This window comes from Monopterus albus, unplaced genomic scaffold, assembly GCF_001952655.1.
Source record: "Monopterus albus unplaced genomic scaffold, M_albus_1.0 scaffold62.1, whole genome shotgun sequence".
In the NCBI taxonomy this organism is placed as follows: Eukaryota; Metazoa; Chordata; class Actinopteri; order Synbranchiformes; family Synbranchidae; genus Monopterus; species Monopterus albus.
In genome coordinates, this window is record NW_018127942.1 from 839,581 (window position 1) to 867,085 (window position 27,505).

The window sequence follows — 27,505 nt, forward strand, 5'->3', positions numbered from 1 at the left end:
TTTTCAAGTTTTATCAGGAAGTGCTTCACTGCTGAAGTGGTCTGGTGTGACCACTCGGCTCCTCCTCTCTAGCTTTTGACTGCAAAATTGACTTTGTAGCTTAAACAACACATGTGCTGGAGTCCAAAACGGCTGGAGGTGTGCTGAGCACGGACTTGAATGCAGCTTCTTTTATGGAAACATTACAATTTTTAAATGATGTGGCATTTTTGTTCATGCTACTAATTCATCAGGTCTCAGTTGAACAAATATCCCTTCCGACTATAAAAGGCACTGTGAAAAGAAAGGCTTATGTTTGACTTCTTCAGACCAAACATACCTCATCTACTGTATGACAGTCTCATCTCTAACAAGGGTGTTATAAATAAAAAGGGTCTTCCTTGAGAAGAGTAGAAAAAGTGGCCACTGTCAGCACAGTATCTGCTCCTACTGGACTTCTCTCAACACACAGTAACTCTGTGTGAATCCCAGACAAGCAACTACATCTCTCTAACCTCTCAAAGCTGGCATGAATGACACCGACTTGTACTGAACACACTAATGGCCACTCTGGGAGTGAATGACAAAACAAAAATCAATCCCACAATCCCATCTTGTGTAACTGGTGCACCAAACCAGGCTCATGCTGGACTCATCCCAACACCCATTCAAATGGCTCAAAGTCATCTGACAATTGTTGGAGCCACAGACACACGTTGCAACTCTGATGATGCTGTGCAGAGAACAGAAAGCTTTTATTTCATACACACTCTGCTGGCGTGTCCTCAATAACAGTGTCCTAATTAACAGAATGATCAATGGATCTTCACAGCTGATGGAAAATGAACTGAATAAAATAGCAAGCTCCAAACAGAACAGTCACACAGATAGGAACTGTGTTTTACTCTGAGAAAAGACCCTAATATACTATGTAGAAAAAAATATAAACAACTGTCTAGTTAAAATGTTATGAGAAAAATAGCTAATATTAAATATATAGAAACAACTGACATTTTCTCATCTGATTTTTTTTTAATTAAACCAAAGAAGTCCAGTTGGGGGCTCATATTATTTGTACAAGCACCTGACATCAATAAAGAGGCAAGAAGAGAAGCAACCCACTTGCACGGACACACACACACACACACACACACACACACAGAACAGAACACCTGAGAGAAATGACCAGAAGGGGGCAGCACAGCACCCCAAAAACGCAACAAGCTGAGAAGACAGGAAAAGAGGAAAACAAGGGAGAAAAAGGGGAAATGACACTATAGTATCTTGGGTGAAGTTGGTGGTGCATGTTGTGGTCATGCAGGACCGTCCAGCTCTGCAAACGACCCTGCTGGACAACAACCAGGTGACGAAAAGAGGAGAAGGAATGGGATCAGAAAGGACCGAGCACCGTTTGTCCTGATAAGCCGAACCAGGCTTAGAACTGCGACTTTAGACACGTTCTGTGTCAGATGAAGCTGGAATTGTTCAGTCCTGTGTTGTGAAGGGCTGGACTAAGACAGAGATCTGTTGTTGTGCTGGTCTTTGTAGGCCTGTGGTATCTGTGGATGATGCTGCTGCTGGTTTATGGCGCGTCTCAGGTGGTCTCTTAGTGGCCGTCGTGCGTTGTCAACATTTCCTCGGCTCTCCGGTGCAACTCCAAGGCTGTGACAGTGGAGATGTCCTTGGGGAGCTCCGATTTCCTTCGAAACAATGGGCGCTCTCTACGCTGTTCTTTTTGGATCTGGACATGTGGAGACAGTGGGACAGGGAGGCATCTGTAACACTGATACACAGCCCACTCTACCTCACAGGCATTTAACTTTGACATAGCAGTCATTTTTCTACCTCTGAAAACAAATCCAAACCAAAAACACACATTCCTTACCTGTGTGGCTTCCTCCTCTACTGCTTTCTTTAGCATGTTGACATCATCTAGCAGCGGCCCATCTGTGTCCATGTCCATCGGACTGCCTGAGCCTACTGAGTCAACGTACACTAGAAACTGTACAGAGAGGAGAAGAGAAGAAGAACCACATTACAGACTGCCTTTGATTTCCCACTGAAACTTGCAAAGTACTAACTTAGGTACAGTACGACTTCTCTGGTGTGTGTGTGTATCTATGGTGAACTTTATAAAAGGCTTAGCTTTCAAATTCAGTCAAGAAGCTGCCCTCTAGTGCCACCACACACAAAGTTTGCTCATTTATCCAGTTCAACTTATTTATGTTACACTGGTGCATGGTTCATACTCAAAGAATGTGACTGGACAAGCACACCTGAAGCACTTGTACCAGATTGAGAGTTCACTGTAATCAGAAAAAATAACATTGCGGCACAAGATTATGCAATAATGAAATTTGACAGACTGCAGACGGTGAGATTCTGTAGCATTAATAGACGTGCTGCGTTAAAGTGTCTTTCCTCACCTGAGGGTTTGACTTTGCTATATTCTCAATCTTCAACCATGCTTCTTCTCTCTCTTTCCATTTAGCTTTCTCTCTGACACATTAAACAGAACAGACAGAAGCATTAGAGATTGTGTTGAAACATTTTATAATAGAAACACTGATGTCACAAATCCTTTGTGCTTAAGCATTTCAGGAGTTTGTGGTTAGTTTACTTATCCACTTACTCATTTTCCCATTGCTAATGATGTTTATAAGATGTTTGTAACACTGTAATAAGATGGAGAGCTATAGCTGTGCTGGATTTTCGAACGTGATGTCTAGCTTATGACTTACTTGCTTTTCTCTGCCCTATACTGTTGGGTGCAATCATCAAACAGCTTCTGGTTCATCTCCATAAAGAGTTTCAGAGCATTGTAGATCAACCCGTGGATGGTCCTGCAGACACACAAACATCACGAGGGGGTCACTTGATTTACATACTGTCATCACAAACCACCATCAGACAAACAACCCGACAGATGGAAGGTGAAGCCAGTGTAGTGACTCACTTGTTCCAGTGGGTCTTGGAGTTGTGGTAGAGGGCTGGGAACATAATTGGCAGGATCTTGGCAGCATTGTCACTGATCAGGCTCATGATGTACTCATTGTTCCAGTAGTACAACGCGCGCTCTGCAACCTGATGGCAAATTAGTTTATGACAGGGTTACATATGTACACAGAAACAGGAAGAAGAAAATGTATCCTAATTACCTCCACATTTAAAAAAAATAAAAAATAAAACCATGCTAAAATGCACATCAAGTGTAGCAGAATTAATGTCAGACCTGAAAGTGTGGGCTGGACACACATTTGGCCAGCTGTCTGAAGAGTGGCTCCATGACTTTGACAAACTCTGAAGGCTCAATGACGTCCAGGATCTCCTCCAGTTCATTGAGGAACATCACCTCTTTTGGACTGTGGGTCTTTGGCCAATACTTTAACAAAGCCATCACTGTCTGCATGCACACAGGACCAATAGGCTTTTGTTAAAGAACAACAACATTTGGCCAGCTGATTGGTCCCAGTAATAATTGGTAATGAAGGACTACCATTTCAATAAGTCCAATTACACATCACACACACAGTTGGCATCACAACACAGATAAAGCACAGACAGCTGTGAATATATTTTGTTTGTATTTGTCATCCAGCACTGAGGACCTCCACTAAAATCAGATTAAGTTAGTTTTCCTATTGTTCCAAAAATTACACAGGAAGTGTAACAACCAGATGGAAAGTGGCCTACATCTCGCTTTCTCTCGACCTGAATCATTATTAATCAAAAATCATTTAACTGCATTTTCTCTGTTCTTGACATAATGCAGGATTACTTGTCATATTTTCAGTAGCCAACCAAAAATCCTGTTCACGAATACCTGACAAACCATATTAGAACTTTACATGCTAATTAAATGAACGAATAAAAACAAGAATTTGGCAATGGACTTACTGAGCTCAGAGGATTTTTATCTTAATCAGAAAAGATACTCTATAATAATTCATTCAACAATATTAATGACAGCATTAAAAAAAAAGATCTGATCTTACCGGTTCTGTGAGGGTGCTATCCTTCTCTAAGAACTGTACCACACAGTAGGCCAGCTGAGGGAAAAAGACAACTTAACATTCCCACTTCTAACAACTACAATAAACACTGATTTTACAATGTATTGTTCACGGCCCAACAAAGCACAATGCTACATTAACAAAGCAGTCACCTGTGGGTGATATACACTAAGAGACTTGACTTTGTGCAAGGGCAGCAGGACTTTCAGTAGGAATATCTTGTGCTCTTCTTTCAGTGGCAATGCAAATCCATTGATTATGCTGTAAAGATAAATGTGGTCATCAGACTCAAACTAATTCAAGAAACATCTGGATAGACAAAAGCTATAAATGCATGGATCATTATAACTGTTAGTGCAAAGCAAGACTGCACTCAGCAGCCAACATCTATCAGCGTACCTCCCAAAACTATCTTACCTGCCTAATATTTCCAGTAACTCTGCTATTCCATTATGATGTTCCGTCTCGTAAATGAAGCTGAAAAATAAGCGGAAATATGTGGGTTGATCATGGTGCCTCATTTAACAGAATACGCTCCATTACTCACAAAAACAACACAAGTACCACTAATAAATCTAATTCAAATACTCACTCACCTATAAAATATGTTATTAATCTGTTTCCTAATGTACGCTCGCAGGCCCAGGAACTTGCCATAGATGCGATGCAGAGTGGTCTTTAAAAAATCTCTTTCTCTGGGGTCTTCACTGTCAAACAGGTCTAAGAGCTGTGCACAAAAATAGTTACTGAGAGACTGATCAGCTCGATTCAATTCAGTACCAAATAGAGACCAGTAGAAAAATAAGCTCCAACATTATGAAATTACATTCAAATGCACATTATTATTATTATTATTATTATTATGTGCTCACCTGCATTACAAACCTCTGGTCAATATACTTTTTGGCTATATTTGGTTGAAAGTCTGGTGATTCTAAGAACCGTAGGAAGAATTCATAGACGATCTGCAGAGGAGAAGCAAAAGGTTAAACAAGTAACAGGTGATTGGATTTATTAGTTATCAGTTCACAGTGAATAAGGCAACTTGTGTGTGTGTGTGTGTGTGTGTGGTGTGCTGTGAACCTGTAGATGTGGCCATGCAGCCTCTAGCGTAGGCTCGTCTTCCTCTGGGTCAAACTCAGCACCTGTGGGGTTGGATGATGGCGGCAAAGTCCTAAACATATTCACAGAAAACTGAGGGGAACACACACACACACACACACACACACACACAGAAAGTAGGATAGCTCAACAATCCACTATAGATCAGTTAAGACTTGGGATTCATGACGCCATCATCAAATCTGTTCATTGTACAACACGTTACATAATGTTAACCAGGAATCACTGGGCAACAAGAAGTCTTTTACACTCTGGTATCCAAAGGCTGAATATGGCTGAAGATTAGAAGAAAAGTTAATCCATTTGACTATGCTTACTTTAATTGCACATGGAGATCGTCATACATCTTCAGTCCTGCTTTAGCCCCTTATTAAAAACCAATAGTGGAGAGTGGTTTACTGATTAAAGGCAATTAAAGAAATTCAGACACCGGATGTCTATATATGAAATTTAATTTTGCTGGTTGATACTAAAGCATCTCAAACTTTAGCCTGACTTGTCAATAAGCGCTGGTGAAAACACTGTATCAGGTGTGAAGAAGTCCGTTTCTACAGCGGTGGTTAATGGCTTCTTCCTCACACCAGATGCTTCTCAGCTGACTGAGCATCATTAATGTGTGTTTAGTAAGCTCATTTCTTTTTACCCACACTGTGTGTAGACCTACATGTGACGGTTTAGTGAAAAGAATAACAGCTGCTATTGCCAAACTCAGGTAAACATTAGCTCTGGCTGTGAAGTTTGTCTAATCTACCTGCTGCTGTGACTACCAGTGGCTGAACGTTTGCTAATGAAACTGATGGGGGAATTCTGAAGATCACCAATCACAGTATTTGACAAGCAAAAAAGGCTGATTTATAATCAGTAACTTATCTCACAATATTACAGCAAATAATCAATGGGTTGCAGGGCGAACGACTGTCAATGAAGCAACCTCTGTCGAGCAGCCTTTCTGGCTATTTTACTGCAGAGACCACAGTAAAAATACATGTTCTGTAGCCTATATAAACTGGTTTATCACCACATTTTACTTTGGGGAACTATTCAACTAAAAATGAGATCTGACTAATCTTTTTCCAATACTCTACATCATCTGAAACTTCCTCATCCCACAAGGTAACATTCAACAAATCTGTCTTCAAAATGTTTAATGAGAAAAGTTATTTAAGAATGAAAATGTGGATTGATGGTTGAATATTCCACTTTGTGGTGGTATGAGACAAGAGTTCATCTCCCGGTCAGTACCATTCCCCACACTGGGTAGCATCCATCTCTTTTCACTCTCCAGCCAACAAACGTAGCCCCTCCAGGGTGCAGTCGACTAGAGGTCAGAACACGCTCACTCGCCACCATGTTTATATTCTTAGCAGCAGCCATTTCTTACTTCCCCCTAGAGAACAGGACTGATGGATCAACCAGTGTCATGTCATCCAAAAGTCTGCTAAAATATTGTTCTACAGCTTCAACACTTAGACATCAAACATGCCCTGAAAGACCACAGGCCATGGGAGAAAATAACATGTACAGCCTTAACATGAGAATACACTCTTTACGGCTATAAAGGAGTGTGTTTGTGTCAATCTCCACACTTTGATGATGAAAGCCGTCAGTGGACTTCAGAGAGTCCTTGTCTTTAAGGGGCTGCCAGGAATAAGAGTATATTTTCATGCTGATTTGGCAGCTCCGTTGCCTTTTCTGCTACACTGATCAAATAAAGCCAGGACAAGGAGGATGGGGGAAATTTGCACCTTGATCATCTGCAGTTTACCATGTAGTATTGAGGCAGGGCTTTGATTAACATCAAAGACCTTTTAATTTGGCTTGGGAAAGCAAACCTGGCACCATGAACGCATCCATGCCACAACCTGAGAGGAACACATTTCTAATGAATATAAAGGAGGAGCTCAATGACCGTCACGCTGACTACAGTTTAAACGAACAGGTACAGGCAGAGGTAGGAGCTATAGATGATTTTAGCTTTAGTGATCTCACAGTGACTTGTTCATGACAGTTTCCTATGACATACTAACTAAATGGGTCTGAAACCAGGAAGTACTGCAGGCAGTAGAAACCACAGTGTTCTCTTCCCATGGTGCAAAAATAAAACACGTGCAGATCAGAGGTCAGTGAAATATGAATACAAGAACATGACTCGTCAAGGTTACACATATTTACTAATATTCACAAGCATCCCTTATGGGACTTCACCAACAACAACAAGAGAAAACCCTTCTCACCTCAGTGAGACATCACAACTCATGAATATGTGACAGTGATTAAATGTAAAGTGAACATTTTTAAACTTTAGGCAGACAGACACCAAAAAGACACCTTTTATGGAGCTTAATAATATAGGCTTATTAAATAAAATAGGCTTATGGCTGCAGAATAACATCACTAGGCAATGTAAGCCAATGTTATCCACAACAGTGGTTGCCAACTGACCAATTTAAATGAGAAAAGGCATTTGTTGAAAATGTTCTTAAATAACAGGAACTTCAGATAAAAATATTCTCTTCTATGCACATTATAGTACTATTTGACACTGTTTTAGATGCAATGATACAATTAAAAACACAAAACTAGTAGCCTATGCACGCTAGTATGAATACTATGCATGCTAGTACCCAAGTATGTGTACATGAGTCAAATCTGTAAAGCCAAATGGATTCTGTTTAAACTAAAGGTTTAGAGGAATTTTGGCGTTCACAATTTATAAGACAAACCAAGGCTTCACTTTACATAAATAAAGCTGCTTGTAATCAGACTGCAAAGTCTGGTCTTGGAGTATTAAAGCCAAAATATAGGTCCATCAGGCTCATCTGCATCCAGACATAAATCAGAGGGGAAAGGTATGTTGCCGTTTCCCACCAAAAATAAACATACCTATCCTGTGATTATTCATGTAAATTAGCTGTTTTAAAGCACACTGCCTCTTATTTAAGGGTATTGCACAGGGTTTATACAGTCCTGTGAAAAAATTAGGACACCCTTTGAAAGGATGTGTATTTTGTAACATGTTTTAATATATGGTTATTTAATCTCAATTTTAACAATACAGAGAGATTAAAGTAATACAACTAAACAAGTAAAACTGAAGAAAAGTCTTTTCAAGATCTTCTGTAAATGTAATTCTACAAAAATGCCTATTCTAACTGAGGAAAAAGATAGCACACCCTCTTGGCAGACTGGCCTTGAGCTGTTGGCTACATCTTGTGGAGAAAAGTGTGTACTGTAAGGAACTACTTTATGAAATTCATTTTATAGGATTGACAAGTTTAAGGCATCTGCTGCCATATTGCTTCAGTCACAGCAAAATGACAAAATCATTTTGGTTGGAACATGTTTAATGTTGCAAAAAGGCTCATGCCATGTTATAAGGTGCAGTAGCTTATGCCAATTTAAACTTCCTCAGTTCAAGTGCAAACTCAGCAAAATGCCAATCAAAGTGCTTTAAGAATCCATTTGTGGTCTAATCAGTCTCTCAAAAGAGGGAAGTTTGGACCATTTGTTTTAAGTGCTTTTTAAAGCTTAAACACAACAAATCACTAACTTCTACAGTCTACTACTCAGAAGAACATAGTTTGAACTTCTTTCCATAGGCTCCTACAGAGCACCATGTAGTTGCAAACAAACACTAAAAGCAAGACAACGTATACCACGTAAAGAGACCTGTACCTGCACTCCAGAGATCTAGAGAGGTAATAAATTACAGTACCTCTAATTCTTCAATGTCTCAATATCACAGAAAGGTATTGCCATGAACTAAAGCAACAGTGCACATTTAAAACCATTTGATATTACATTGTACGTAATGGTAATCTAACCACGGAAATGGAGTCAGGAGTGCCACCTCATGTGTCTACATGTTTTTCTTTCCTTCGAATGCTTTTGCGATGCATTGTGATGATTAACCAGTCTTTGATTATTAAGTTGAAGAAGCCAATTGTTGGATGGAGTTGGATGACTGATGTCCTGCCTTGGGAGACCTTGGGGTTGGCAGAGTAGCACAACATTCATTTGTTCCTCTTCCTGGAATGGCCGAGTCAAAGTCCAGACCTGAATCCCATTGAGATGCTGTGGGGTGACTTGAAAAGGGCTGTACATGCAAGAAACCCCTCAAACATCTCACAGCTGAAACAATTCTGCATTGAGGAGTGGGATAAAATTCCCTCAGACCGATGTCAGAGACTATTAGATGGCTACAAGAACCGTCTCACTGCAGTTATTTCAGCCAAAGGAGGTAACACTAGCTATTAGGGGCTAGGGTGTGCTAACTTTTTCCTCAGTTGGAATAGGCATTTTTGTAGAATTACATTTACAGAAGATCTTGAAAAGACTTTTCTTCAGTTTTACTTGTTTAGTTGTATTACTTTAATCTCTCTGTATTGTTAAAATTGAGATTAAATAACCATATATTAAAACATGTTACAAAATACACATGCTTTTAAAGGGTGTCCTAATTTTTTCACAAGACTGTATATAACTGAAGGTAAAGTACAAATATTAATTATAACCATAAATCACAAAACTATACTCAAGTCTCACAACAGCTGTCCATGTTTTGACCATAAAACATCCCTTATAAGAGCAGCTCCATTTTTATTGTAGCTTCTACTCACTTATTGGACACACACCAACCTTTTAACAATTGCCTAACATCCATAGTGTTTCTGCACAAAAGAGAGAAATACCAGCCTAAGGCCACATTGTGAAGGAAATGAAAACAAGAGCAACTGCACTGCCTTACAGTATATAAAGGGATACACTGAATTGAATAATGTGCAGTACTCAGTCTAAGAAAATATGTTCACTTTGCAAACTATTGGATAATGTAAATTATTACATTTGTGTTAGGAAGCATATGATATCTATAAACTCATTTTATAAACATTCTCTGGCTATTAACTTTAATCAGTGTGAACGCTAATGACAAATCCAAGTTATTAGTCCATTCTGTTTAAACACTGACCATATGAACCACCTCTGGGTAGATGGGTTCCGTGATGACGTTCCTATTGTGGGTGATGTACTCCACCATCTCACTCAGCGCTGCCCGTTTAACCTCCTTCCATTTGAGATCACTCAGTGGGTCTGAGACAAAATCAAAAAGGACGCAGCACTGCCGCAACTTCTGGATGAACAACTTCTCCTGCTCTGCAGGGGGAACATCTATGAAACAGACATGGGAGGAAGTTTGATATTAACAGGTTTGCCACTGTGAGTAAACAGTACCAAACTCTAACCCAACACTCTGATCAAGTGTTATGTTTTATCCTATTATCATAACCATGAATAAAAGTATTTGGCTCAGAGCAGTAAGGGGACTGTTGCTTAGACCACCCATTAAGGACAAGTCATTCCAACATTTCTACTTCAATAAAAGTGAACTAAAGCCAGAGCAAATGATGCAGGAAAAAAACAAATATTTGGTATAAAAGGTGGGTCACAGAGAAGTGGCCAAAAAAGTAGCTGAAAGTTTTTTATAAAAACACAAGTATGATCTTAATCTCTGTTATATTGGTGGCAGTAATGACTTTCACGCTTCAAAGCCTTGTTACCATGGTAACCATTGTCCAAAAAAAAATTTCCCGCAGTCCCCGGTCTAGACATCGGTGATGATTTGCACCAAAGCTTCAAGAGTTATTCAGGTTTAGTACAATTATATTCTGCTATTGTGGAGTTCATGTGGTGACATGCAGAGACGTCATAAATCCGTTATTAAGCCTTTCAGAGACAGTGTCACCACTTCAGGGTTGCAGAGGCTCTAAATCAGCCTTGAGGAATTACAGAGCCACACCTGTCTGTGTATAATCATTAACGTGTAATTTTAAAAAATCATTACACATTTTTCTAGGTACTGCATACTCCCCGTCAGTAACCAACCTCCATTCTGTGCCAGCATGTACACATTACCACCATACAACAGCTGCCCTAAGTAACTCATTGAGGAGCATCATAAATGAAAACACTTTCACCACAATATGCCATCAATCATTTAAATTTACTATATTGGGCCTGCAACAACTAATCGCTAAAGATCGATAATAAAAATTGTTGGCAATCTGCACGTGCACTGTTCATAACCATGGTAACACATGCAGGTACAGCACAGCACTAATCAGAGATGCATGCAGGCTGCTGGTGCCTTGGAATCATATGCAGCTGATTAGCTGTGCCCATCAGCTGCACTCAGGAGGCATGTCAGACAAAGTGACCTTGTAAAACACAGAGAATACCAACTGGTAGCAAAGCAAATAAACTCCACCACATAAGCTAAAAAAATAAAATCAAAAATTGTACTTCCTCATAGCCCAAGATGACGTTGGCAAATATCATGCTTTGTCTAACCAACAGTCCAAAACCCAAAGATATTCAGTTTAATATTATGTAAGACAAGGAAAACCATCAAATCCTCTCCTTTGAGAGGCTGGAACCAAGAAATATTTCTGAATTTTCACTTAGAAATTACCAAATGATTTTCTTATTAATAAACGTTCCCAACTGATCAATCACTGCAGCTGTAGAAACAAGAAACTAACAGACTCGTATATATATTTAGTTTTCAAACATTAGGCAGTACATTGTTGTGACAACAAATTCACACAGGACAGACAAAGATGATCCTACAAAACACAGCCTAAAACTAAACTTCAAAAACATAAAAAGCTAATAAATAAGGTAATTTAGCAAATGACCCTACTAAACCAATCAAAACTGTCCCAACATATAAGTGTGCCAAATAAAGACAAACTGTAATCTGTAGTCTTACAGAAACCTGCAATGACACTGATCAGCTTGTGGATGTCTTAAGTTACACTAACTTCACATTGCATACAAAACACAAAGAGCCAATATCAGAAAGAAACTAATAGTGTCAGTGTTTGGACAGCACAGTCATGTGAAGCTAAGATTACAGAGAAGTGGTGTGTTCAGGTATTTCCTTTTCAGTAGCTGCATTGCTACATTTTATACTGATAAAAAGACGGTTGTGTCAATTGAAAGCACACTCCACACAATCTCACATAACCACAACAGAAGAAGGTACATGTTTACCACAAACACAAACAGAAGTTTTAAAGAAAAACCCTCCATACTGTATATGAACCTACAAAGCAATTATAAATGTTCTATCAGTACCGACAGTCTCAATATAAAATCACTCGCTTATACTTAGCACTAGTGGAATAACTTCATTTTAATAGATTCAGTAGGTTGCACACCCATACAGAGACGAACCTCATGAACCTGAGACTAACATCACCATCAGACGGACTTTCCATACACCTCCATGTGAGTGAGCCACAGTAGCAGTGCAGCTGGCATTCAACACACATGAAATGCAGCTACCAGTAAATCAAATATTTTTGTCTACGTATTGATGTCGTGAGCCAAATAAAATGAGTGTGCATCAGCCTTTAGGGCTAGTGCAGTAAAGTACCGTGGAACAAGGAGTCAACCCACCTGATTACAAAACAAGTGTGAGTCTGTATTCAGACAATGTAGAATATTAACAGGACTGTAAGTAACATTATACTTCATTATACTTCACTCCCCCTATCCAAACAACTGGCCACAAACAGGATCTAATCAACTGCATCAAAGGTCAAACTGTTGGCCATTTGTTTCACCCCTGAGCTTAAAATACCTCACCCATGGAGAATATGTTTTCTGCACTTTAAGTAAGGCACGGTGAAGAATATACACTGGTTTTTACAAGCTGCCATGGTAAACTATGAAGCTGTTCTGAACCTTATACATTTGCTGTTGAAAACTGTGCTGTCACTTTTGTGTCCATTACTGTACTATTGTTCATCCCGTTTCTTCTTTAGCACAAACATACCTATAAAAATTCTTTAGCTCTTCTTGACACTGGGCAAGAAAACTCTTCAAGCTCTTCGAGCTATTCCAATAAATACATATTAAAAATATAAAAACATAAAAATAAAGATATCTTTTTGCTACTAACAAAGGAAAGTTTATTTTTAGACGTTTTTAAGTTTAATGCTAATCATCTGTATGTAATTAAGGTGTGACAAGTGGGATCCACCCACAAGCGCCTTGTCTCATCAGTCCCTGAGTACCAACGGGGTACCATGCTTCTGTTACACAACAGCACTAGGGTTTCTGAACAGGCGTAAAATATTAAGAGGCATGCTGTGTAGCTGCAGACTTCACAAACAAGCCTCTCTGCATGGATGGGCAAATAACCTTTACCCATCTAATGGCTCCAGCATGCACACAGGAAACGAGTCATGGATGCAAATTGCTCCAAAGCACAAATTTCCAATCCTACAATGTGTATTAGGGAATATATAATGAACTCATTAATAAACTGGCACCAGCTGAAAATACCGTCATACTCTGTGTCAAAGCGCCTCATGCCATTGGTCACAACATGAGACCAATTCAGATCATAGTGGGGATACAGCAACAACAAGCAGAGTATTTCTAATTACACGTGCATCCACTGACACCAGATACCCATATACAATACAGACAGCCAGACACAAACTGACAACAAGGTTTGACCTCACTTCCTATGACATCAGCTGTCCTGTTGGGGGATGGGAGATTTAAAACTAGCACTCCTAATCACTCTCTTGCCCTGCCTCCACAATTGGAGCTAAGCTATGCAATATCTTGGCAAAATCTGCCTTGTTGACAAACAAACACAATACCCTTGCTTCCTCTTCCAAAAAAGCTCATGCCATCAACAGTAAGATCAGAAGATCTAAAGTCTCTTGCAGTAACTTTTAGAAAACTTATCTGCCAAAAATATTTTCTTGTACAGAATTACACATTAGTAGCTGCAGTTGCCAAATGACAACAATATTCTTCCCCATCTCCCCCTGAGACACACAAACACAGAGGAGCAGAAGAGGTAAACTTCCTATTCTCACCTCTAAAATGCATGAGGGCCACAGGCTGGAAAGGCCCATTGGAGCTCGATGCATCCAGAACCATCCCACTGGCAGCTCTAGGACATGCCAACATCAGTGAGCTGAGGTGGGAGACGGGGGAGAAGAGGGCAGCCCAGGCTAGGGCGAGGAGCCAGCCTCCATTTTAGCACGAACACTCGAAGCAGAAAATGAAGCTCCCCTGCTGCTGGAGGGAACCAGCTAGTTAGTGATGTCATCCCCCACAGCCGCAGCCTGGTTGGGTGGCTGCAGTCACATGGGCTGGTTGTCAGAATAAATAAACATGAGGGAAAGGATTGGCTGGTGGGCTGAGGGGGAAGGAAGTTGGACTGTTGCTGTGATTGAAGCGAGAGCAGCTACATCTGTCAAGAGTTTTAAAGCACAAACTACAGATTCAAATTCAGTTTAGCCTGTTTGGAGATTTAAATAAATACAACACAAAGGCCAAGGGATTTACATTTCTATCCATCATATATGCTACTTGTAAGAATCAGAGGAGTAAAGTGATACTTGTCATTCCTTGCTCACAGCCCAGCACTCAACAACAAATTCCAAAACCACAAATGACGTAAAAATGACAACCCTCAAAACCTATGCAAGATGTTCACTTCATTATAAATAACACGTGTACTGATAAGCATCAAGCATGAAAACCAAAGGGCAAGTTTAGACACGTTTCTTTCTTATTATAACACAGCTCCAATTTGTAACAGGAAAGGTAGAAAACCACAAACTGAGATTACAAGACAGAGACTATATGACACTGTTTGACAGATAAAAGCCCTTTGTACTTCTGCGACCAACCGTACATGTGTTATGACTTTGTGTTTCTGCATGACAGATGGCTCTCCAGGAGCCAAGCCTGAGCCCAGGTGCACAATGTGTGACAGAAACAGGAAGGCAGGAAGCTTCAATGTGAGCAACACAGGATGTGCATTTGCAGTGAGCAGCAGTCTGTCTCAGCAGCAGTGGGGACAAAACACCGCACTGTAAGACTGAACAGGAAAATGCATGTCTATCTATAGTGACGCAGACAGACAGACCCAATAAATAATACTCACAAATTAGGTGCAATTAAATGAGCCCTTCAAATACAGTTACAGTACATCAGTAAATAAGTCCTAACCATGTAACAAGACAATTCTTGCCAGTCAGGTATTATGTGCAAAAATCCTGCAATTGCTGCATTCTACTAATCTATGATGCCATGAATCAATGTGTATCCAACCATTGCACTTGCATCATTACACATACAATCACCAATACCCGCTATGTGTCACCATGCTGCAAGGATCACAGGCATGCACAAACACAAACAGCAGGCACAACGATTCAACGAATGGATCTTGTATCCCCAACTACTGAGCAAAACCATGCAAATCAAACACAGGGGGTGCATTAGCATTTTCAATTAGGAAAACATCCTTCAAAATTTTTAATATGCTGTTGTATCAGTTTTGGGTGGGCTATTCCAAGTGCCAACAAACTGAGAAACTAATTTAAAAAAAAAAAAAAAAAAGTAATTTCCTGTGCAAGGTAGCTTTGCTTACCCCATGAGGATTAGTGTTATATATACCCAGACCTGTACTAAAGACTGCTTGTGACAACTTTGTATAACATACTAGCGTTTAGTAAAGTACACATTCTGACAGTTGAAGAAAAAAATGTACACATCTAAACACATTCAAAACTATTTAATATTTCTGTGTAATATGCAAGACCATATGAAGTTACACTCTGTTGTATATAAAGCACATTGTCTTTTTACATGCCAAAAGGTACTATAAGGCAAGAGAATGTATCAATGGGTAAACATATTGATCTAGCCACCAAACAAATTAGCAGCACGCTAATCTGACTGGTCTTAATAGTGGGGTATTTTAGCAGAGGGGTCTAGTGCGAGTATATAAAGGGCTATTCTGTTCCCTAGTCATGGGGCAACATCGCATCTGAATATCTGTTGTCCTGCCTGAGACAAAATAATGCTATACATACAGCTACTTGTTACAGAGCCTCTCTAAATGCTCCTTTGGTACATGGATTCATCAGGCCTGAGCTTTTTACTGTGTGTCTTCTATTTCTGGCAGGAGAAAGAGAGTGAACTTGTGAGCCAGCATGAGTGTGCATCCTTGTTTTATAGCAGTGCTTTCTCTAAATACATAATTGATAGCAGGGTAGGCTAAAATATACAGGTGAGTGGTTCATTTACAGGTCTGCTGATTTTCAATGTCATGGTCATCTGTAATACATGCTGAAGGCTTAAAATCTATTTAGAGAAACAGGTCAATCATCACAGCTGAGGACACGAGCTCTTAACAGTAGCTGAACCTAATTTTCCTTTATGCAGCTTCCAAAGATAGAAACACGGCTCTGCCCGTATCCTAGAGCAATTTATTGGCTTACTCTAACAAAGTAACCTATTCAAATGAGAGAGGTCATGTTCATTGTGGCCACTCTGTATTATTTTCACATAAAGCATGAAAATGTGAAGGGGCAACAAATTCTTGGCTACATTTATTTTGGGACTCAGCATGTACAACATGTGTGATTGGCTAAGTGGAAACACCTGTGGCCGCATGACTGTAAACTGAATATGCTTAATAGAAATCTCCATAAAACTGTGTTACTTAACTGAAGAACCTTTTATCATAATTCTATCCAATTTGATTTTGTTGGGTGATAGCAAGTGAGCTATTGTGTGAATGAATACATTTTTTTAATACAACTATACTGAAGCCTGTTGTGGACACTAAATGAACTACCTCACCTGATCCAGAGTGAAATCTATTGTCCAGAAAAACTAGTGATTATAAAGACATCTGGACATTATACCAGACACTGTAGAATTTACATTCATCCTTATAGTTGGGATGCTGGATGTTATATTGGGTGTGACGCTGAAAGGCTTAATGATCGTTCAAACTGACAGTTATACTACTCTATACTACTCCTTACCATGTTGATATAAATTCTGTGGGTCATGCAGGACATATTTGCATTTGAATCACTCGATTACATCAATATTTGCGTTATTTACTGCTTTTTATTTAAGTAACAGAGGTTCTTTTAAAATAACCTGCATGAGAGCAGCGTCGTGCTAAACCTTTATAATGCATTTACTGCTTCAACACCGCTGGTGCATTCTGTTTGTTGTACGTGTGTGATTGTATTTTTATACAAGATGTCTGACCAGGGAAGTCTCATGAGATGTGAGAGTCTTTTGCTCTACAACCTGCAGGAGTAGAGGAAATCCTTCCCTAAAATCTACCTTGCCCTGTGCATCCTGTTTTAAGTATTTGCCAACCACATTAAAATATTTGCATGAGTTTCAGCTTCACTTCAAACTTCTCTATCCTATGAGGCTCTCAAACTTGTCAAAGATTTTACCTAGCTGTTGAAAACAGAGAACTTTACAAAAATGGAACCAACATTAGCATTCTTGTCCAGTAGATGATTAGTTAAATGACGTCACATCTGTAGTTTTAGTATTCATGTAACTGCAGGAGAAGCTTATTTGTTTTATCCTCCACTTCCCCTGGAGGAGAACACAAGCTGACAACTGAAGGCAGCTGCATATTTTAGTGGAATATCGGAAATATATCCTCATAATATAGTTAAAAAATAAACTAGCTGTCACTAATAAAGGAGTAAACATACACAAAAGATGCACAGTATTTCTCTGTGTACCCAGTACATAAGTAAAAAAAAAAAAAAAAATCCCCTTTAAGAGAGTTAAACATAATTTACTCCAAAATGTTGTAAACCCTATTATATAACTTATGTTACTGGCATGTTAAACTTTAACACAGACAATATGTCTTGATCTGCAAAAACAGTTAATGATTACAATCAGTATCTCTGTTTGTTTTACATTGATGGAATATCAGGGCTAGATTAGATCACTAGATTACAACATTATTAATCATTAAAATGTTTGTTCCAGTTAGCCAACATTACTGTAACTCAAATATTTAACCCTCTAGCCAGCAGATGGCAACAAACACTGTAAGAAAAATGCTTCACATAGCTCCTGCTTTGAAAGAGATCACATACAGAGGCAGCAACTGTCATACTGTGCTCTTTGGCAAGTGTGTTTAAAACACAAGGAAATAACAGACACCTGTAGAGCAGTTAGGCCCTGCTCACAAGCTGCAGTGAGAAAGCTCTCCTGAAAACATTTATCCAAAACACTGATTTCTTGATCTGTGTATTTTGCTTGAGCCTTATAAAAACACATTGGTCTTTCTCAGAAAGCATTTAAATCGCCACGCTATCAAATGCAAAAATCTGGACATTTAAACTGCACTCTGGAGTCACAACAAGCATGCATTGTTTTGGGGCGAGTTCATGGGAAAGGCCTGCTTCTGGTCAGGGTTTTCAGTATCGCCTCCACCTTGTGTCCCTGCAGGACAGGCTCATGGACATGTGTTCTTATCAGGAGGTGGTGAACATGCCTTGAAGGAAAACAGGCCAAGAGAGGAGGAGCCTGTTTAGACAGGACTGAGTGATAACATCTACCAGCCCACTGTGGGATAATGTTTTGCAGAATGTTATTAAAGCTCTAGTTGGGGAATTGGAAGTGAGCTGCTTTATCAGAAATTAAATTGTGCTTATTGGTTTCTTGAAACCGAATGAGCCTGATGGTTAACCGAGATGTAGGTATATTTTATGGTTTTTGAATTTCTTTGTGTGTCCAACTAATCTTATAGAAATGACTGAATGGTGAACAACTGGTGTCCAATAACTTAACTGCTGTCACCTTATGGTCACAGATAGTTACTCCATTCTGTCCTATTAGCCAAGTCTTCCAAAAAGAAAAAATAACATTTGTGAATTTTCCCTTAAGAGGAATGTGGCCTCTGCTCTACTTTGTTGAAGGGAAGAGCTCACAGAAAAGAGGGCATTTAGAAGTGCTGCAAAGAAAACCAAAACCAAGGCACTCATCTCTAAGAAAAAATAAACAAAACATTGCTCTCCTTATTTTGGCAGATAAAGTCAGTAAAAAAGATGTGTTCATTCATATGCTACAAGGTTGGAACGCACAAGACAAGCTCCTTACCTCTTGAAATGAGGTGTTTGTCTATCTTATGTTCTGACACACAGGCTATCATTTTTCAGATCACACAAGTACAGATACACTGCTAAGACTAGAGCTGCAACAACTAATTGATATAAAAAAAAATAGTTGGCAACCAATTTAATTATACATTAGTTCGGTCTAGTCACTTTGTGAGATGGCTGGATCAGTGACTGGATCAGAGAGGCATATCAAAACATTTGAAAAACCGCAGAAGTGGTAGTGAGCATGGTTACAGCACAGAAAAGTGAACAACAGAAGTCATCTGAAGTTTGCGAGCACTTTATTTCACAATCAGAAAGAAGACTGTCCAGTGCCAAATATGCTAACCCCATCTGCCATGGCAGGGGGGCATGACAATAATGCATTAAGGTAGCACCTAAAGAAAATGCACACTGGAGTTACAGAAGAAGGGGAGTCAGGAGCTAGGTAAGCCAATTACTTTATTTAATAACAAGAATTTATTAAACTAAAGTTATGATGTACCTAATTTGAAGTAACATTGCTTAACGATCTGTGGCTATGCAGCCAGCTGTGAGGCACCGCATTACATTTTGACCATGCTAGCCCTGTCAAACGTTAAAACCACCAGGTGGATTTAATGTTGTGACTGATCAGTCTATATTAAAAGCAATAAGCAAAACTAAGTTTTATAAGCGTGCTCAGGAACCCTGATGACAGATATGCAAGTTAATGTGGATTGTGCAGAGTAGATCGCCTAGGAGTAAATGTGTTCAGGATTGTTTAGACATACTCAAATGTACTTTTGTCAGCAGTAGCAGTCACTCTTTTTACATGCAGTCACTTTAATGCTCTATAGCCTTGCAGTCAACATGATAATGATGACACTGATGATGATTAGCCCATCATAATTCAGCTGAAGTATAAACCAATGAATTGCACACATGCTTTGCTTTTTGTACAAGTGATTTATTTGTAGAGCGTTTTCTTCTGAAGACGAATTTCTGCTCTTTGGCGATGTCTATGTGGTACTTCATGCACAGTTTAGCTCTCTCACTCGCCTGGCTAGTGCCAGCTCATTTTTGGGCTAACGTTACTAGTAGCCTACTACTGTCTATGCTCTGCAGATAAGCATTGGGATGACAGTACCACAGAGATTGTTAATGCCTGTCTACCATTTTGACAGTGAAAGCATCATTTGCACATAAGATGTTTATGTTTAATATATATTACATTATATATGTATGTATACACCCTATGCTAGTTACTGTTTACTTGCCCCTTGCCCTGTCTCCATTTTAAGTTCTCTGTTTTTATTAGGAATGCACCAAATATTCGGCCACCGAAACGTTTCGGCAGAAAATGGCCCAAAAGTGCATTTTCGGTTTTCGGCCGAAATGCTTTTATCGCCGAAACAATACGACCGAAACAATATGGCCGAAACGTTGTGATGACGCAAACAAACATGTTGTCTGAAGCAACATGTCTGCGGTGTGGACGTATTTCAGTATATCTGAGAAAGACCCACGGACAGCGATTTGCGAAACATGCAATGGCGAAATTTCATGAGGGGGTGCATCTGCAAAGACTTTCTCCACGTCAGCTTTAATTTATCACCTGAAGTCCAAACATTCCGATCGCTACCCTGAATATGAGAGGAACGCGGCACAGAAAAGGAAAACGCCTCCGAGCACGCCCACTCCGTCTGTGGCGGACGTTTTTGAAAAGGCAAGGAAGTTTCCCAGTGATGGTGTCAAGGCAAATGGCATTACACAAAAGATTACGGAATTCATTGCCTTAGATGATCAGCAATTCTCTGTCGTAGAATATGTGGGATTTCATATGCTGATCGAGCACATTCAGCCCCGTTATGTCATGCCGAGCAGACGACATTTCTGAAGTGTGTTTACCTGAGCTGTTTAATGTTGTTGCAACTCACGTCCATGAGCATATAGCTGCAGATATTTCAGCAATCAGTTTCACGACAGACATATGGAGCTCAGACGCCAGCATTACCAGTATACTCAGTCTAACCGCACAATGGATCGACGCTGATTTCCAGCTGCAAAAGATTCTGCTCCATTTACAAGAGTCACATACAGCAGCAGCCATTTCTGATGCATTCGCCAATATGTTCGACACCTGGCATATCGACCAATCTAAAGTGCATGTCATTGTCAGTGACAATGCAAGAAATATGACAAAAGCGATAGAAGACAGCCAGCTGAAGGGAATACGGTGCATGGCCCACACACTACATCTGGCTGTGAATGAGGGAGTGTTGTCTCAACGCAGCGTAAAAGACGTACTGGCTATAGGCAGAAGAATTGTTGGCCACTTTAAACATTCTCAGCTGGTCTATTCCCGCTTGCAGTCTATGCAAGATCAGTTTGGAACACCAATAAAGCCGAAAAAAAAAAAGATGCGTCTCTCTGCACCAGATGAGGGGCATGCACCCTCGTTGTTTGATATGTTCAGTGAAGTCCTGCAAGAAAGTGCCTCAAATAATAATAATTCTGTTCTTAGGCTACTATATATGTGACTATCAGATTGTAGCCATATTTCTGCTAGATATTTTTTTAATTTGATAAAAATGTTTATTTATGCACTGGCCCTATTTAAATACACTCTCTCAAATCTTTCTCAAATGTCAGGCAGATGACAAGCTCAACCACTCAACAGCTAGATGGTTATGTGTCTGAAGTCCCCATCCCCAGAAGTGATAACCCTCTTGCCTACTGGAGAAATAATCACTGCCGCTTTCCTGACCTGGCAAAGATGGCACGCAAGTACTTGTCTGCTCCGTGCACAAGCACAGACGGCGAGAGACTGTTCAGTGCAGCAGCTCATGTTCTCGATGAGAAGAGGAACAGACTTCACTGTGATAAAGCAGAGAAGTTACTCTTCATCAAGAAAAACCTGCCACTTTACCTCAAGAAGTAGAATGAGCTTATATTTATTATCCACTTTGCACATCTGCAATTCTTGGTGCATTTGTTGTTGTTAAAGTTCTACAGTTAACATGGGCTATGGCAGTCTTTGTTTTGATACACTATTATGTTGAAGGCCTACAGAGAAAATATTGTATCTTTAAGCAGTTGCACTTGTTCTGAATGCACTTTCTTGTAGTAGCCCTACAGAGAAAATTTAAAATGCACTTGACCTAAATGCACTTTGTTTTTATGAGAGAACATTTAATTTTACAACCTTTCAGCAGGCCTGTACATTATTATTTAATGTACACATGAGTGGGGTCAAGTTAAACATTTTAGTTTGAATTTTATTTTATATTGTGCATTGTTGCAATGTGCTACATAAATATTTGCATAATTTGTAATTGATTTATTCTTTGAAACTTTAATATTAATTTATGCAATTGCAATGCCTTGATTTTAGTAAAGTTAGTACACAGTCATAGCCATAAATGCAATGGTGGTATTAATAATTGTCATAATTTCTTTCGGTGTTTCGGTTTTCGGCCTTGGTTTCCTCTTTTTCAGTTTCGACCAAGAATTTTCATTTCGGTGCATCCCTAGTTTTTATTCTACCTCATTCCTATTATCTCATCTCAATGAGCATTTCCCTGGCTGGCTGCATTTTTTTTACTGCCTGTTTATACTGCTTAATTTTGCATCGTTTGCCCTAGTTGTTCCTTGTTAATACTGCCTATTTTTTGTTATACAGCCTTACGCTGGTCTACTGTTCACTTGTCTCTTGCATGGGGATATGTACATACACACAGAGCCGATGTACCAGAGTCAAATTCCTCGTGTGTCCGACACACATGGCCAATAAAGCAGATTCTGATTCTTTAAGTTGCATCCAGTGTGACATTTGGGGAAATAAAAAGTCAGTCACACCTTAAATAAATTTGGTGGCAAAATGAGACTGATCACTGATTAGATTGCATTCTGGAGACCAGGAATGATTTTTAGTTTTTTTTACTATGTGGAAAGTAGATTTCTCCATGTTTTTTATACATCAATTAATTTATTAATCAGAAATGACAGATTAGTCGATTATTAAAATAAGGTACAGCCTTGGTTAGGACAGCGCACAAGTGTATTAATGCACTTTTCCTAAAGTATACATAATATTCTATAATGCAATCATAGCCATTTGTTTTTAGTACACCATCAAGTTACAAGCAGAAAGCATCGTTGTGTGTATTCATGTTTGCATATGTGGAAATGTCCACAGACAAGAGGCCCAGAAGCCTATTGTCCACTCCTTGCTTTTCCATCTGGTTCACTGAGCTCAGACATAAAAGCAATACTGTCAATAAATAAAAGTTCTCAAAATTTCTTCTGCAAGGGGGAGAAAAGAAAAGAAATACTGATTTAGCTGCCTGACACTGATTATGGTCACAGGCAACATCCTGAAATACAAGGACTATGGAATTGAAGCTTTATCTGCAGATTACCACTAAATATAGAAAGTTGGGTTAAATCCAGCTCAAAGTTCATGCCATGTACATCTTCTGTTTGATGCCATGAATTGCATAATGTCATGCTCATAAATATGCTTAAGTAAGTAACTGAGGGTTGAGTCTGTGAAGCCTGTACTTATCTGTATGTCAGGAGTACAGGAAACTTGCATTTTAAATACAAGCAAGCAGTCCATGCATTTTTCCCCCCCCTGCCTGAAGAAACATTCTGTTCTATGATTAACTTCTGAGCTATGTCTTGAGTCTTAAAGTCCTGCTTCAAAACAACTTTAATTCATTATTTTTGCCAATAAAGAGGTGATTTATCTGCAATCTTTCAACTGAGTGCAAAACATTCAAGCTTGGAAACAGCAGCTCTACTCAGTGCCCTAATATGTGTGCATATGTATCTGAAAAAGCTCCACAAACTTACTGCACTTGGTGGTTAGTTCATTATGTGATTAGATTACATGATTGAGTTGTTGTGCAGGTAAATACCTTTGAAAGCAGGTAGTTTCTGCAGCTCTCTGTTGTTGCTCAAGCTGAAGCGAGAGGAACTCTGCCTTTTGTCCTTTTTGACAGGTGTCTGGGAACCTGGCTGCTTCCCTTTTATCAGCTGAGTGGTGGGAGGAACACTATTGCTAGGCTTCTTGTTAACACTCTGCCAAAACCAGAACAAAAACCCACATTAATGGCAATGACATAAGAGCATGCACATGCTAAACAGGGTGCACAGTGTGAACAGAGTGCCCCTTTAAGAATATACACTGTTTATCAAGACGGTGCCATCCATTATCAAATCAAATCAAATCAAATTAAATCAAATTTGATTTGTATAGCGCCAAATCACAACAAAAGTCATCTCAGGACACTTTACAAAGTAAGGTCTAGACCTTACTGTTATCAATATTATTACATAGGGAAAACCCAACAAATCCCCCTTGAGCAAGCACTTGGCGACAGTGGGGAGGAAAAACTCCCTTTAACGGAAGAAACCTCCGACAGACCCCGGCTCTTGGTGGGCGGCCTTCTGCCTCGACCGGTTGGGGTGAGTGGATAGAGGAGAGACAAAAGAAGAAAAGCAACAAGACACAACAATCAAACACTGATCAGGTCGATGTGGCCGGTGACTGCTCGTCAGAGACATAGAGCTCCAGGGCCAGGGCAACCTGCAGAAAGGTACAGGGAGAGAGAGAGGACACACTACGGGAGAGAGGAGACACAAAGTTAGTAATATGTAATGGTGGCATATAGAAGCATAGGAAGAGAGAGGGGAACGTCTTAAGTCTAATCTTAAAGGTAGAGAGGGTGTCCGCCTCCCGAACTGAGACTGGGAGTTGGTTTCATAGGAGAGGAGCTTGATAGCTAAAGGCTCTGCCTCTCATTCTGCTTCTGTGGACTCTAGGAACCACAAGTAAACCTGCACTCTGAGAGCGAAGTGCTCTGTTTGGATGATAAGGCTCTACGAGGTCTTTAAGATACGATGGAGCCTTGTCATTAAGGGCTTTGTATGTTAGGAGAAGGATTTTAAATTCTATTCTGAATTTTACAGGGAGCCAGTGGAGAGAAGCTAATATGTGAGAAATAAGATCTGTCTTGCTAGTTGCTGTTAGTACTCTGGCTGCAGCATTTTGGATTAGCTGGAGGCTTTTTAGGGAATTATTGTGACATCCTGATAGTAAAGAGTTACAGTAGTCCAGCCTGGAAGTAACAAATGCATGGACCAGTTTTTCAGCATCACTTTGAGACAGGATGCTCCTGATTTTTGCAATATTGCGCAGGTGATTATGTAACTGAAGTCATAAACCACACTTTACCCAATGAACAGACACTATATTTAACAGTACCATTATGTGGGAACTTTTCCAGTTCTCAAGAGAAAAACAAAATAAAACAAAAAACTATTGTGGTTATTACTCAACCAGCCACCCAGCTGTGTCTCAAAGGATTAAAAAACCCTAAAGGGTTTGTTAGGTTGCATATAGTCCTGATGTGAGATCAAATCAATATGGCAAGTTTCTCACAGCTGGTCCTGCCTGCTGGGATCCACTCATCAACACACTTTATGGCAGAGCTTCCTTCACCAAATGCAGCAGTAGAGCTGTGACAATCTGAGTCACAGGGGTTTGACCAAATTCATTTAAGACCCAGCTGAAGTTGGCCACACACTGCAGCACTACAAGAGAGGAGCTTATGAGCTGGGCCACTAGCAAGCTGTTGAGTAAAGTGGGAAATCAAACTAAGCTGGCTTCTATTATGAACTAGATTATATTTTCATGTAATACAAAGAAAAGAATTAACTCTTCAATTTGAAGTTGATTAAGCTACAGTAGAAACATCTGTCACATATGATTTTGTAATTTGCTGATTTGAAGGCACTTCCTCAAAGCTGCCCATTACCAACAGACAAAATAAAGCCTTCCTATATATTATACATACTCCCTTCACTTCCTGGAAGTAGAAGTATATGAGGCAAAAAGAAAGGAGAGGGAGGTAACAGCAACTCAGAGCCCATTGATTTTGATTTGACACAAGGTTGGTGCATTAGTCGATCTGCTGCATGGCTGCTGACTCACAACAGTGTGCAGTATTATCTCCCAGCAAAAGGAAAACAGGAGACTGAAAGCATAGCTTGAGAAATATGAATTCACAAGGTTGACAAGGAAATAACAGCAGGTGTGGTCTAGCAATAGACAACCAAAGTGAGGGTCCACTTAGGAGTAGATTATAGTTTTTTTTTTTCTTTATAGTATGTGGATTAGATACAGGTACAAGGGCACAAAATAGAGCCTAGAAATTAAAGTTGCAACAACATATATAGTAGGGCTATTGTGAGGGATTACACAATGTTGTTCAGATATTCCAGTAACCAAGTTACTATTCACCCTGTACTGTAATTTACATTAAATAACACGGAATCTCAACAATCTATTTTATAATGTGATGCAATAATTTTGCCATAGAACAAAGATTTCCCGACATGTAAAATACGTTATGGCTTTGAGGGTGTCATTTTGTATGGGACAAAACATCATCATGTACTGTACAGACTTGATTTGATTTGATTTGATTTATTCTTTCAAGCATGTAAAAACAGTTGATATGACAACACACATAATTTTACACATAACCCAATATCAATTTGCATATATCTATCTTATATACATCTATCTTGTATATATCTGACTTTGGCCAAAATCACTGCGCATGACTCTAATAATGCATGTGCTGGGCAAGTTGATTCACTAGAGTGATAAAAGTGATGATGCAATATCAGTGGCATTTTAACTAGTGTGTAACAAAAAGCTAACCTTCGGTCCCCCATGCAGTGTCTTGTAAAGTATCCTGGTTTAGCCTACCTCATTCTCTGAATTCTCCTGACCTCCACTCTTGCCCACTTTGCCAGACTTGGGTGATTCCTAAAAGAAAAAGCTTGGCATTAATGGATAAGTAGGCTGACAACACCAGAAGCAGTCCATCAGTGAACGACGGCCATGTACACATCTTAACTAAATATAGCAAGCCTGCCCACCCAGTCTCACACTTCTGTTTGAATACACTACTATTGCTGCTGCTAGCTAGCTAACGTTACTTCACACGAGCCCAGATTGCAGCTTTAAACAAGATACAAAGTGCTTAAATTTACATCTCCAATCACAGGCGCACTGCCTGGAAAAGCATATGCATTCAAAGTATAATATCTCACTTTTGGATATTTAAAATTAGGCAGCACAGTGTAACGCTACCAAGTGCTAATTTGGCAGAACGACGGCTAGCTAGTTAGATCATTTTTTTTGTTGGCTAACGTGATGGGACACGGCGCTTATAGCTAAATGTCTCGTTACTGGACTGGTTTATCAACAAATAAACTGAAATGACTCCCGTTCACAGCCACTGTAACCTCATATCGATTCTCAAACTCACCTTGTCTTTTTTCGGCATCGCACAAGCGTAACCGCCCTTGCTCCCCGTTTCTGCTACTCCACAACCAAAACCTTGACAACTCTCC

At 39.6% G+C, this 27,505-nt stretch overlaps 2 protein-coding genes across 3 annotated transcripts; one reads left to right on the plus strand and one right to left on the minus strand.

Annotated features, from left to right (window-relative positions):
* On the minus strand, window positions 1-27,498 carry LOC109962198 (serine/threonine-protein phosphatase 2A 56 kDa regulatory subunit gamma isoform-like). Of its 2 annotated transcripts, XM_020603687.1 has the most exons (16): window positions 27,421-27,498; window positions 26,856-26,915; window positions 23,995-24,157; window positions 10,084-10,283; window positions 5,076-5,186; window positions 4,865-4,957; window positions 4,589-4,719; window positions 4,410-4,469; window positions 4,145-4,253; window positions 3,975-4,028; window positions 3,212-3,382; window positions 2,936-3,063; window positions 2,721-2,822; window positions 2,406-2,478; window positions 1,865-1,981; window positions 1-1,720 (listed from the first exon to the last, which is right to left on the minus strand). In XM_020603687.1, exons 1-16 carry the CDS (start codon window positions 27,436-27,438, stop codon window positions 1,586-1,588), a joined length of 1,725 nt encoding a protein of 574 aa, XP_020459343.1. In that variant the 5' UTR covers window positions 27,439-27,498; the 3' UTR covers window positions 1-1,585. The 2 variants fall into 2 exon arrangements, with proteins under 2 accessions (XP_020459343.1, XP_020459344.1); XM_020603688.1 differs by lacking the exons at window positions 23,995-24,157; window positions 26,856-26,915; window positions 27,421-27,498 and adding an exon at window positions 14,015-14,203.
* LOC109962199 (zinc finger BED domain-containing protein 4-like) lies at window positions 19,457-22,279 on the plus strand. The gene is made up of 2 exons (XM_020603689.1): window positions 19,457-19,538; window positions 21,725-22,279. The coding sequence occupies exons 1-2, from the start codon at window positions 19,498-19,500 to the stop codon at window positions 22,011-22,013; spliced, it is 330 nt and encodes a 109-aa protein (XP_020459345.1). The 5' UTR covers window positions 19,457-19,497; the 3' UTR covers window positions 22,014-22,279.
* Window positions 27,499-27,505: the final 7 nt, after the last annotated feature.

Excerpts from the sequence above, each read along its gene's own strand:
- LOC109962199 (XM_020603689.1), top strand. The coding sequence starts at position 19,498 with ATGCACACTGGAGTTACAGAAGAAGGGGAGTCAGGAGCTAG. Across the intron at positions 19,539-21,724 it reads GAAGGGGAGTCAGGAGCTAG|GCAGATGACAAGCTCAACCA; the intron begins GTAAGCCAATTA and ends CTCAAATGTCAG.
- LOC109962198 (XM_020603687.1), bottom strand. Across the intron at positions 4,254-4,409 it reads TTACTGGAAATATTAGGCAG|CATAATCAATGGATTTGCAT; the intron begins GTAAGATAGTTT and ends TTATCTTTACAG. Across the intron at positions 2,823-2,935 it reads TCCAAGACCCACTGGAACAA|GACCATCCACGGGTTGATCT; the intron begins GTGAGTCACTAC and ends GTGTGTCTGCAG.